This window comes from Heliangelus exortis, chromosome 1 (genome assembly GCF_036169615.1).
Source record: "Heliangelus exortis chromosome 1, bHelExo1.hap1, whole genome shotgun sequence".
Classification (NCBI taxonomy): Eukaryota; Metazoa; Chordata; class Aves; order Apodiformes; family Trochilidae; genus Heliangelus; species Heliangelus exortis.
The window spans coordinates 135,264,376-135,278,383 of record NC_092422.1 but is presented as its reverse complement, the minus strand read 5'-3'; the positions used below and the strand labels follow the sequence as shown (position 1 = coordinate 135,278,383).

At 37.1% G+C, this 14,008-nt stretch overlaps 1 protein-coding gene across 18 annotated transcripts in view; it reads left to right on the top strand.

Annotated features, from left to right (window-relative positions):
• The window catches only part of ERC1 (ELKS/RAB6-interacting/CAST family member 1), a 277,145-nt gene that overhangs the window by 52,890 nt on the left and 210,247 nt on the right, over positions 1-14,008 (top strand). For all 18 annotated transcript variants that reach the window (XR_011730571.1, XR_011730566.1, XR_011730568.1 and 15 more), the window contains exon 3: positions 4,402-4,818. Coding sequence is in view for 13 of the 18 variants with exons in the window: in XM_071768456.1 (XP_071624557.1) it covers positions 4,402-4,818 (417 nt within the window). In the remaining 5 variants the exon portion in view is untranslated. The remainder of the gene's footprint in view (positions 1-4,401; positions 4,819-14,008) is intronic.

The following is a 14,008-nucleotide window of genomic DNA, read 5'->3' as shown; positions in this document are numbered from 1 at the left end:
CCACAGAAGTGTTCAGTGCCTAGCTGCCTTCCCTCTGCTGCAGTTCTCACAGTTCTAATTTAGGCATTTAGACTTCTTGAATTAAGTATTCAGTGAGTTATGTATCTGATTACACTATTTAAAAATGCAGTATCTGCAGTGTGAATAACCTAAATCAGGCAACCAAAACCAGACAAATGTGTATTGGAATCTTAAACACCTTGGTAGCTTGGTAGGTCAAGCTCTGTCTTGCAAAGATGAGTTTTAATTTAAAAAGTATGTCACAATTTAATCCCTTCTTTCAAAATCTTGCCAGCAGCAATGGCTGCCTGCTTTTGATCTAAAATGTTGGGTTGGAATACAAGTTTTGGCTATAAAGTATCGATTAAATTCCTTCTTCTGTCTGTTAAGATGCACATCCTCCACTTTCTTTGGAATGGTCTGTCTATTCTTAATTGTTCCACGAATTAGAGTAAGAAGCTGTGCTCTCCTGACTATTTTCTGTCTGAGCTACTGGAACATAAAATATTTCATGCAAAATGGAAAAGCTTCAACAAGGAGAGATGAAAAGAGCTGCCTGCAGCAAGGTTCCCAAACTCATCAGTATAGCAATAGGTATATTGCTGCAACAACAGTGATGTTTTGTGAACCAAATATAAGGAACTTTTGTATCATCGGATGTAGTTGTACCATAGGTTGGAAACTACAATCTGCCATGTGTAGGAAATGTGAATGTGAATCCTGATAGGAGGAGGCAGAGTCATGTTCTGCTACTTAAAGATGTAAATTTTGTGCTGCTGGATGAAGGGCAAACTATCCCTCCATAGAGCCCAGTTAACAAACTTAAGTTGCCCCATGGAAGTAATACAGGCAGAGGAGCACCTGGTAAGAGGTCATGTTTGCACCTTGACTTTTTAGGATTTAGATTTGAGGTGGGCCTGAAGGGGCTTAGTTCTGTCCAGAGAAAACCGCAATGAGCATAACCAGCAAGAGACGTACTAGAGAACTGTGCTTACAGCAATATTTTGTGATTTGTAAGTGTAGTTATAATTTCTAGGGAAGCTTTAAGACCAATTTTCATTACTTGAAAAACAGGGAAACCTCAAGGTTGAAACAATAAGCTTCAATTAATGTACAAGTTCAGTGTCTTTGCTTTGGCTTTAATTTTGTTCCCTTCATTAAATTATTTAAGAAAATCGTGGTTGATACCATGGAGAAATGGATGAGAAGCTAGAAAGGCTTGCCTGGTCCTTCAGAGGGAAAAGGGTGTTTTCTTTGAAATTATATAGAAGACAAGCTATGTTAACGAAAAAGTACTTTATTTATGATGCCAAGTAATAAAGGGTATTGTTCTCTTGTTCTGAAAAAAAAAAAAAACCAAATTAGGAAAGCAGAGAAAAGAATCCATTTTGCATACATCTTGCATGTTTGTAAGAAGTGGGTGTTGAAAGCAGCTTTCCAGTTAACCTTGCACATAATTAAGTTTGTTCTCAGCTCAGCAGTTCAGAGAAAGAGTAATAACAATTCATAAACTTAGTCTTCTCCCTTCCTCTTGTTCTACCTCTTCATTTTTCTTGGGAAACTAAATTCAAGGCAGTTGCTGACTGTTTATGTCAGGTGTTCCAAACTCTCTTGTTGTTACTTAACAGACTGATATAGACCAATACGTTATGTTTGTCACTCCTGTCATGGTTTAACACTAGGCCTGCAATTAAATTATTTTCTTTTCACACCGTGTTTCTGAATCATGTCATAGATTTTGGTTCTTTAAGCCAAAAGTTGCATGGGGGGTTTTCAGACTTGGGGGAGAGAATTTCTGTAGGTCTGAGACACAGTTTTTGCCAGTGTAACCTGAAATGAGATTTCACAGCCAGTCAAATGGTAAAAATGGGGCAGTTTGGTTGTGGTGATTTAGTCCATTGATGTTTATAAATAACCCAAGTTTGAATCTCAGACAACTCCATGTGGAGGAAGTAATTTCATTTAATAGATGATGTGGTTGTTCAGAAGAAGCTCTTTACTTGCCTGGGAGAAAGGAAGTGCTGAAGTGGCAGTATGTGGAGAGGCAGGTGGAAGCATGTGGGAATTTGTTTGTTAGATGGAGGAAATGACACACAGCTGGTCTTTGGATAAGTGGGACTTCTCAAATAAAAATGACGTTAACTCATGTGTGGAATTCTAAAGTTATATCTAGTGAGGTTATTAAGTTTAATAAAATTTAAGGATATTCTCTCACTGCTGTGGTTGTAGTCCTACTGACTTGATTGCTGTTGTATAGGTACAGATGAGGTGAACCTTTTTGTGAGGTTTTCTCAAAAATAGTAGGTTTTCTCTTACAGCTTTGTCAGCATTCATTAATTAAACAGTTGTAGTATTTTTGCCTGTCTGTACAACAGCATGTTTGTGGTAGTGCCTTAGTTTTAATGTTGTCTGACATTCTCACTTCAGTTGTGGATTGGAGAAATGACAATAAATGAAAACTGAAATATATAATTTAAGAAAATTTCTATCTTTTTAAATCCATATTGACTCCCTTGAAATATTTCTTCTCTTGTGCTGCTAAATGCTGACTTGAAAATAATTCTGACCTTCCACCGATATATAGACACAAAGTACCTTTTAGAGCCATTATCCCCTCTACCTAATATGCTTTTGCTGTGTTTTCACACAGATTCTATAACCAAAGTATAGTTTTAGGTTAGTAACTGCCACATATTGTGTTATCAAAATAGAAGAAAAGGTGATAACAGCATCTCAAATCAATCATTAAGCTTTGCATTTAAGCTGATTTCGGTTTATGCTTTTACCATAAATGATGGTTCCATTTTCTTCTCCACCAGCTCCTTGACTACACTTCCCAACCCCTACTTAACACCTGGATCAGCACTGGTGTGGTCCCATTGTCAGCTGGATCAGAGATCTAGCTGTAAAGATGTTCTCTTTGGTTTTGATAGGGTTGGTTTTCAGCCAGGTAAAGTTTTGCGTCAGTTGTAAGTGCCAGCCACTTAAGGAAGGACAGGGAGCTAGGCTGTTCTTCTTAGTGTCAGAGAGGACTCAGCTAAGCTGTTTGTGAAACAACGTGTTTCATTTTGAAAAAGGTCTTCTTAGGCTGTAAAACAAAAGGAGGGGAAGAACTATGTCTAAAGTACTGACCTCTGTAAAGAAAATGGGATTGGAATGTCATTATGCAACAGTTCTATACAACCAATCTAACAGTTAATTTTTTTAAAAGAGGTTTAGGGCAGATAATCGTGCAGCAGTTACTTTCTGCTGTCTGTTGTCTTTTCATAGATTCACAAGATGGTTGACATTGGAAGGGACCTCTGGAGGTCAGCTGGTCCTAACTGGTACTGTCTGACTAGTCCTAGTGAATAGTGGAAGTAGCTGTACTGCAGACACTGGGTTTCGTAATATAAATGTAGAACCCAGGGATCAGTCCATCTGACTTTCACATTCAGACTTAATTGTAAGCATATATGCTACTCTTAAGGGAATAGAGATGTACCACTTGGTCTGTATCTCATCCTTGGTAATCAGGTGTCTTTCCTGTGTTGCTGCTACTCTGTTATTGTCTTAATAGTTCTGTCTTGCAAAGAAAACAAATCTTTATGTAAATATGAAGTGAGGACTTTTTTCTAGGCAAACTGTGCTTCTCCAATGTTATCCCACTCTATTAGCCCATAGTATTTACAGACATTGAGACATAATTTATTGTCTTGTACAACTACAAATTCCTGCTGATCATTTGATGTACTTCAGATTCCTCTTTGCAAGGTGGAAATTCTGTTCTGTACTAAAATCTTCATGCATGTAATTGTATGATGTGTGTCTCCCCACTCAGCATATACACAGTTTTCTATAGTTGTAGATATTCCTGACATGCTGCAATTTCTTCTGTAAGTCAACAGGAAAATCTGTGCTACTTGTAGCCTTAATGCTGAAGACCTTGGGATCATTCATGACTGATTATATTTTATTATCTGGTATATAAATTCTAATAACTGGCATGTCCCTCTGATCTGTCAAGATAGTAATTCTAGTCTAGGACTTCTTTTGCAGAATTCTTCTATAAGGTTAGCAAACATTTGAGAAAAACAGGTATTTTAAGCTCTCAGTTTACTGACAAATGCCTACTGACGTTATCCCATTTAAAGTAATGACTCACTCAAGTTGGTGGAATTGGGAGAATCACTCAAGTAAGAGGTTTCTGGAATTAAGCAATGACTTCCAGGCATAGAAGGAAGGACTTGAAATTTCTGTAGCCTAACCCAGTTCCACCTCAGTTCTGCTTTTAAAAAACATTGGTCTTCTAGTGTTACAGTTTCCTTAGTTGGTAGCTCAGGGGGAATGGTGTGGCTCATAATGTTCTTTTTGTAACTCCAGTGGAGGGAATCCTCTGATTTTATTTATTTATTCTTTTAGCATATGCAGATGACTATCCAGGCTCTCCAAGATGAACTTCGGATCCAGCGGGACCTGAACCAGTTGTTCCAGCAGGACAGCACCACTAGAACCAGTGAGCCCCTGGTGGCAGAGCTGACAGAGGAAAACTTCCAACGGCTCCATGCAGAGCACGAACGTCAGGCCAAGGAACTCTTCCTGCTACGTAAAACCTTAGAAGAGATGGAACTGCGTATTGAGACGCAGAAACAGACCTTAAATGCACGTGATGAGTCCATCAAAAAGCTGCTGGAGATGTTGCAGAGTAAAGGTCTGTCAGCAAAAGCCACTGAGGAAGATCATGAGCGAACAAGACGGTTGGCTGAGGCAGAGATGCATGTGCACCACTTGGAGAGCCTTCTTGAACAGAAGGAAAAAGAAACCAACATGCTGAGAGAGGTAAGTGACCAAGCTCTGCTTCATCTCCAAAATTAAGCCTTTCTCTGTCTCTACTCAATTTCACAAATGTAAGGAAAGAATCTTCTGTATATAAGCTGTATTTTCCATTGCAGACTTGACAGAGTTTGTCCCTGTTTTAAAAACTTCTTTATGGCTTCCTTGCAAGTACCCATAGCCTACATATGACAAGTCAGAGGAGGTGACTTGTCACACAGACTTTAAAATTCATTCTTCCATTCTATTTAGTTTGAGATGAAATAGCTACCTGTATGTAGGAGAGAGCTGAGAGAAATCTTTGTAGGAGTAATGGATGGTTTCTCTATGGTTTCCATAGAAACAGTTGCCTTGCTGTGAAGGGTATTTGATAAAACTATTAGTTGCCCTGGATGCACAGCCAACAAAAAGATTACTTAAAGGGAAACTGCTGCACACATAGTAACCCTTTTTGCCAGTCCTTCTGAAAACAGAAAAGAAAAAACATTGTTATATCTGTATTGCACCTTAGAGGAGTACAATGGCAGACACTCTTTGTACTTAACTTCTAAAAGGATAGAAATTCAGCGTGTGGTGGATGCATACACACATATATATTTTCATCCATATCATAATGATAAGGTTTTCTGCAAAGATTAATTTGCATACTACATTCTGTAGATTGAATGTGTGAATTGATAACTATACATGTATATATAACATGTATATACATATTAACTATATATATAGCGTATGCATGTGAATACAATGGCCTGTTTTGCTCATTGTATGTCTACTTTGTGTTTTTGTTTTTTTTTGAAAGCCTGACACATACACAAGGTTCAAGCCCCTTTCCTAAGAAGCCAGAGAAGCAAGGTCTAGCACAGAGTTTTTAAAAATTAATGTTTTCAGCAAATAAATACTTCTTAATGCCTCTTATTAATATTTTTTCCATGTCCTAACCCATTGTACATATGCTCTTGCAAGCATTTATATAAGAAAGCTAGAGCCCACTGAATTTCTGAGCCAGATTTAGGCCAGATTTTTTTTTTTTTTTTTTTAGAGCAGTAATCTCTTGAGTGTCTGGAGTGAAGATAATATGATTCCAGAGCTTCTACACTACAATTTTTCCTTAATTTAGCATCCAGTGATAATTCTGTTCTAAATTTTTTGTCTATTTCAGGAGGCGCCCCAAATGGCTTCCATTTGATTCTGCATTAGGTCCAGCAACATAAATGAAAAGCTGGCAGGAGCTGTGTAATTTTTTAGGAATGTAGTTATTTTTGCTTCTGCTACTGACCAGTAGATGTTGAGAGAAAAGAATTCATGCTTCATTCACACGTGTCTTGAGATAATCAATTGTCTCAATCATTTAAGTCTTTATGGTAAAAGGTTTCCTGGAGATGATAGACTTACTGACTTTGAAAGTGTGAATGCTGTTTATCTAAAATTTAAAAAATAATTACTTGCTGGTCACCCAACTCTGATGCATTGAGAAAGGTAAGCTGGATATCTTGTAATTTGCAGCTCAAGCCATTGATATGGTGTGGGATCCAGCCTTGAAGATGAGCACCCCAGTAGCCTTGGAAACATGGTTCTGTGTGCGGATATGCCAAAAATATCTCCTTATGGAACTGGGTCAGATCAGGAGGGGTTTTGTTAATATCCGTATGTTGCCATGAGCTTGGAGCTAACTGAACTCTGAAGAAGACCAGGGGATGTTGCTGAACTGTAGGTGATTGCATATGACTCCCTGAGCACCAAGTTGGTCTCTGCAGGGTCTGATTCACAGTTGTTGTCACTGTTTTCACATTTGGAAGTTGTCTCTGTGCAGAACTTCTAAGGTGTGTCTGCATCACTCTCCTCAACTAACCTATTATGTGTTCATCCGTATTTCCATAGTTTTAGGTTATTTTTGCCCTTTGTTTCCTCGTATACTATGGGGTTTTGAGCAACCTTGAAGAAATCAATCTACTTTCTTGATTGCTCAATTCCATTATCTGGAAAGGCGTGCTGAAGTCTTCTTTAAATACTGCTGTTTAGGAAGTATTTAGGAAGTATTAGGGATTTGGGATTTGCTTGTGCTTGGGAGGTTAGCATTTATACCTTGTATTCTAACACATTAGAAAAGTTGAGTAAAAACTACTAGCAGTTTTGACCATCTTAGCTAAAGCAAGCTCTGAGATGTTAAAATCCACCCATACAGTTTCTGACTTTACAAGTGTGTTAGACTCCTGGTTAAAATTTTTTCTGGGAATAATAATAAAGATCTGCAAAAGAAAGCAAAAAGGTATTTCTTAATTTTTCAACTCTGAAGCCTACATGTAATTTGAAGCATGATGTTGAGACTCAGGGATGGCCATCTCAGGCGGACAATGTGTGTACCAGCAGTCTGAAAATTAAATGTGAATTCATTGATTCCTTCAGCTATCACTGCTACTGTAATTGTGCTAAGCATTGCACTTATTTCCTAAGGAAAATAATTCAATATTAGAGTCCAGATTTGTGGTTCTGAAGGAGTAGATTTAGTGGTCCAGGCCAATGATTCATTTAGTCCAGCATTCTGTTTCACATAACGGCCATATGCAGAAACCCAGGAACAGGATAAGAAGGAAGGCAAAATTGGTACTTTTCCATAATGCTGTCCATACTCCCAGCCATTTACAGATAAGGATTTTTTAAAACTATTTGTGACTTGTCAGTCAGATCCACGGATGATCCATAGATCTGCCATTCAAGTACATGGTCAGTGTCTTCTTGAGCCCATGTAAATTTTTGCAGCTCTAGCATCATTTGGTAAGTGGTTCTACAAGCCTGCCCTCCGTTGCAGGAAGAACTTGCCTCATTGCTTTGGAGTTTGAACCCAACTCCCAGGAGTTTCATCAACAGGCTTGCTTCTGCACTGGAAGACACAGTGATTGTTATTGAGACTCAGTGCTTCTCGCAATTTTAGATCTGTCATATACTGTATTCCATAATCTAGATACAGGAGACTGAGAAAGTGCTCTGGGAGATGATCAAAGCTACTGCAGAAGATCAAAGCATATGACATAGATACCTCTCACTATATCCCAAGTTTTCTCTTTTTCCAGGCTGAAAAGTTCAATGCTACCTAAATTGTTCCTCGTACAGAAGATATGCAGTAGCTTTGATCATCTCCCAGAGCACTTCTCAGTCGATTCTGTTTCTAGGTTATGGAATATTTACTCCTGCAGGTAGTGAGAGGTATCATTGTAAGAAATTTGACTCTCTCAGCCTTTTCCCAAATGTCCAGAATTTTAAGAACTTAAGCAATCTTTCTATACTAGTTCATAGAAAAGGTCCTGTATACAGCATAGTGTTTATTTGGCAACTCAGTGGTACACTAATGCAGATGACAGTCTCCTGTTAACACAAAATAATGAAAGATTAAATATCTCATTGAACATCTGAACATAGACATGGATCTGGATGCCCTGCCCTCAGCAAATGACAGTGTGGCTGCATCACATTCCTCTACCCTTGAACTTCATATCTCATACAAAGATGGTTGCTATTTTGAATACCTCTTCTTAAGCATTAATGAAAATTATTCATATAATTGTTGGTATTTTAGACTTAACTTTCAGAAACCAGATTATTATCATACCAGCAAGAAATATTTGACAAAATCCAGCAGCTGGACTGGAGCTTCCAGAATAGCTCCCCAAGTTACATTAAGTGCCACCTCATTGTTCCAGACTCACCTGTTGCAGAAGTATCAGGGATGGCAGTGACAGCACATAGATCTAAAGATAATGAAGCTCTTTTTGACAACCTCCCTGCTTCCTTCCCCAAAATGCTGGATGTAGTGTGTATAAATACGTTTTTTCAAAGCTACACAAGGTAATAGATAAACCAAATATCAGTGCAACTTATGGCAGAATATGATGTGATTGTATCACACGTGGAGTACTTTGGGCAAACTGTGTTTTGTAAGGACAGTCTAATATAATTACATGAACTTGATTTAACCTTTCTCTTTTAAATTGTTTATTACTGTCTGTCTTCAGGAATTTATATCTCAAGAAAGAATTGAAATCACACACTTCCAGTGTCACAGTCAGTAAAGAAGGAACTTTTTGAGAGCTCTTGGAGAAAAAAGTTTAGGCCAAATTTCTTATCTGCTTAGAAAGGATAGAAACAAAAGTATCTGAATTGGTTCTATCTAGGTAGAACAAAGGAGCTTTTCATTGAGTATTATTGCCAGATATTTGCCAGACAACCTTGGCAGTGCTGTTTCCATTTTCTTACTCCTTCACAAGGGGTATCAGCACAGACTTTATACCGGTAGTTAATCTGATGTCTTTGGGTTACTACTGGACATACGTACTCTGCAAGCCAAATAAATCTCTGTTCACAGCAGTGCTTTGTACTAATTACTAATAGTACTAATAACTAAACTACTAATAACTAAATGTGTACTAATTGGAGTCTTCAGGAGATGTTGACAGATTTCTACATGTCTCCTGTTGTGGAAGGGCTACCCTTTGACCCTAAGTCATAAGAACTAGGAAAGATATATGAGGGGAAATTCCTAAATGTATTATCTTCTTTTCATTGGTTGGTGTGCTTGTTGGTGTCTACTTGATACACCTGAAGCCATCAATCCCATCACTCCCTGTATGACATATATTTAGATTCCTGTTAATATACACGGCCCCAACCATCAGGTTTTCCTGAAAAGATGTGTCAGAAGTCATGCACAGTGGTAGTTTATTCTTCCTTCGTAACAGTTTTGCCACATATTTATAATGAGGAATGTGTTAAGTCCTGCAAGTAGCTTGTGATGGGCTGTATGTGGCTGTTGTCAATACCTTCAGCAACAGATCAAAACCAAGTGTCCCTTTAAGTTAAACTGTGGTCTTGTAGCTGGGAAAAGGGGGTGGTTGGTTCAACTTTGAGGCTGAGCAGGTATTGTGGTGAGGTTTTCATTGAAATATCCATGTAATAGTTTATCATAAAGAATGAATCAATCATTTTATTTGATCGACAAAAATTAGACAGTTATTCCCTGAACTATGAGTCTAGACTGGGGACAGATGGCTGACTACATGGTTTTCTTCGAAAGCAAAAAGCAACCTCTATCTACAAAAACAGGAATTTCTTTAGGAGTCAGTTCTACATTCAACGTTTTCATGTTACGGTGTTCTGGAACAGGGAAAGAGCCAAAAGTAGCATTGCACTTTGTCACAAAACTTGTGTTTGGTAGTAAATTACAGTTTCCATTTTTAAAATTTTTTTTCTTTAAATAATTGAGGCCATTCAAAAAAGGTGGATTTTTAATACAACCAAATGCAAAGCCAAATTAAGGAGTTAGGGATGTAGTGCTTTACAAATAAAGAGTGGTTTTATATGTAAAGCAGTCACTGAAATGGGTCATTCATAAGAACACTCATTTACAATGAACTAAAGGAAAGAGTCTGTGGTAGAAAAAGCTATTATTTCTTCTCATCTTCAGTGTTTGTTGAAATGGCAGCCCTACAAAGTCCTGTTTGTGAACTGTACTACAGTTATCTAGGACAGCCTTATGACAAGAACTGATCCCTGTTTGTGGCTGTTTTGACTGAAACAGTGCTCACTTTATTCTAGGAATTAACACTAAATTTCTGTGAGCACCCTTTATTGTGTCTCCACTTAGGGTAGATGTCTGTCAGAGCAGGCACACTGGGCTATAACACACAGACGTTTGACTTAGCTTCAGATTGTCAAACTTGATACTGTGACTGCCAGAGAAAGCATCAAGGAGCTTAGTAAGAAAGGATGGATGTACCATGTAGACTGCTGAACAGTGCCCAGTGAAGAGGAAGGTTGTTTGCCTTATCTGAAGAGATTTTAATTAATTGTGACAAGTTTTGCTAGAAGTTCTTTTTCTATGCTTGTGTTAAAATTCTTACCCTTTTCTGCTGCAGGCTCAGAGGAGAATTTAGAAATCTTAATTGGAGCAATTAGAGTTGTCTCAAAGAACACTTTTGTCCTATTCCAATATTTTGTAACTTAAATAACACACACTTCTAGGGAGAATTTTTGGTTTGCTGTAATACATAGATATTAGACAGATTAGAACTCTAACTACAGTCATATTAGGAGACATCTGATGAGTTAAAAAAGTTAAGTGTCTGCTTTTTCTGTTGCTGCTTCATTCTTTTCACCTTTCAGAAGAGGACAGTAGTGAGATGTGATTTAATTGAAGGTAGTTTAAATAGTTATGCCTTTGTTAGAATTACTTGCTTGCTCTAGTAGGTTTAAAACTTTTGTTTTAAAGCTTTTCTAGATCAAAATTTGAGAAAATTGTGCTATTGCACCTTGAACATGTGTGATTTATTTTTTTATAGATGCTTTCCTTAAATAAGGGGGAAGAAAGGAAAAAATTAAGAACTACTAACATATGTACATACATTTCTAAATTATTAAGATTTTAATTTTTAATTTCCTAGCTTTTGAATTCACACTACTGTAGTCAAATTTCAACACAATGGCTTGGTACTTAAAAGTAATAGCATGGTTCAACTTAATCTCTCTCATATCTCTTTATCTTGCTTTTACTAATGCTGAAGCTTTGAGAGATTATATTTTTGTTTCTTGCTGATTGGAATACTGAAATGGACTGCAAGCTGTGCTTTAACTTTCATTTTAGATAATGCCTATGTTAACAAACTTAAGTGTTCTACTATAGGAGGTTTTGGTTTGATTTAGAAATCATCTGAAGGTATTCATAAAATTGCAAAACACAGAGATGACTTTCTTTAGCTGTGAGTAACTAAGCTTCAAAGTAGCTAGCACCCTCCATTATTGACATGTGAGCTATTTTAAGCACATCTTTCAGAGTTATATTCTTCATTAATACGTCAATTTATTTTTCATTTAATTATGTTTATTGTGTTTGCAAATGAGGGAAATGAAAAAATATCGAAATAATTTTTGAAGAAACTACCATGATTATTGGTTCCAGACTTACATAACTATATCTTTCTAGTAGCAAAACTCTAACATGAATGGGATAAATTATACAGGGCTGTTATTATACATTCTTTCTTCAGTTCAGTTCAACATGTTTCTGAAATAGAAGTTAAAATTACTGGTATCAAGCACTGAAAATACTCACAAAAAAGTAAACAATTTTACTACTACCCAGTCACGTTCTTGTACCATTTGTTAAAGAAGTTTTTAGAAACAAGTCATACAGGTTGAAGGGCTCTCCCAGATGCAACCTCCAGTGCTCAGATTGGCAGTTTGTAGTGATGGGGATTCTACAGCCTCTCCGGGTACCTGGTGAAGTGTTTGGCTGCTCTCCTGGTAAAATCTTCTGTATTAACAAGTCACAATTTTCTGTGCTTCAACTTTTACCTGTTGCTTATCATCCTTCTACTGCACACTTCTGGACAAACTTTTCTCAGGCATCTCTACAGCTTCCCATTAGATAATTCTAGAGAACATTAAGGTTCTCCTCAAGCCCTCTTCTCATCTCAGCTGAACAAACCCAGTTCTCTCATTCTGCCCACTTGCACCATGTGTTCCAGCCCCAGCCATATGGCTGTCTTGTGGACTCTTTTCATCTTTTAATGTCTTCCTTGTGCTGGGAAGCCTAAAATATGTCACAGTACTCCATCAGTGCTCTCACAAGAAGTGCATAAAGAGAAATAACTGCTTCCATTCTCCTGGATACTCTTGCTAATACTGCCCAAGAGGCAGTTGACTTTTTATTTTTTAATTTTTTTTTTAATTTATTTTACAGCAAGGACACACTGCTTACTCCCAATTCATGTCTTCCCCAAATTTCAGATGATCTGCAGACTTGGTGAGGGTGCCCTGTATCTCATCGTTTAGATAATGTCCAGGGCACTGGACATTATCGACCACAGTTTTAGCCTCTGAGCATTGTCAGTAGTAAGCAGCTACCAGTTGGACTTCATCCTGCTGATCACTAGGCTTTGAACCTGACAGCCCAGCTCATTTTCTATCCACCTTGTTAACTACTTGACCAGTGGGTATCTCACCCTTTTGGCTGCAGGAATATTTGGAGGCCATGTCGAAAGCCTTAAGTTGAGAAATACCACATCCACTGCTCATTACTCACCTGCACTGCTTGTTAACTTCATTGTAGATGAAAATCAGGTTAGCCAGGTAAAGTTTGTCCTTCTGCACAATTACAGATCTATTTGATCTTGTACATCTATTATAAAACTTATAAAATTATCAGTGATTGTTAATACTGAATTGATGGATGCTCATGAAATTTTCCTTTGGTTGTAATACTGGTTGTAATATTCCGTAATTTACAATTATTTTGGCATTTCTTGGTCAAGGAAAAAAACCCATGAATTTGTAATTTTTTATGGTGGATTAAAATAACTTTATCACAGCTATTTTTTACATATTCAATGTTTTCAGTACATTTAATCAGCTGTTCTGTGTAATTATGCTAACCAGAAAATTACAATATTGTTTCTCATAGGAATACTGTGCTACCTTGCAGACCTACTTGACAGATGTAACATGGTGCACACCTTTAGCTGATACCTTTTTTTAAGTAAATTTTTTTTAGGAGTTATTCTTAATTAAAAATTGATAGTGTTGATGTACCAACTCCAGTTCCAAATAAAGCTCTTCTTGTTTATATCAAAGAATTGTTGAAACTCTTCTAGCTTGTAATAATGGGGCATTAAACATAAAACTTGGAACAGAAATTGTATATTAGACCATTCTTTGATATTCTTGGCAATGCTGATGAGATACCTCATGGACAAAAGTTCCTACTGGCTAAACTGAAAAGGAAATATGATGCATATTTTTAATAGTGATAATAAATAAGACTGAAGAGCATGCACATTGCACAGAACTTGGGAACAAGTAGCTTTTTTTCACTTATTGTTACCATATTTAAAATAAGAGAGTCACTGAAAGATAAAAATGTTAAAAACATAAAACCTGTATATAACAGCCACCCCTTGTTACAATAATTTAAGTTGCATTCAAAGGTAAGAAGATGCTGAAATTGCTATGAAACACTGTCAGTTACATGTGAAAGTTCTTCTTCTGTGAAAGTAGAACAAAGGAATAATGCTTTATTACTTTATCAGAATGGATACCAAGGAACGAAGGATTAGTTTTGACTTTTTCTGTGTGGCCCTATGCCTTTAATTATTGTGCAAAGTCCTGTTTTGAAGATTAAGATCTTAATTTGTGTTCATTGTCATCT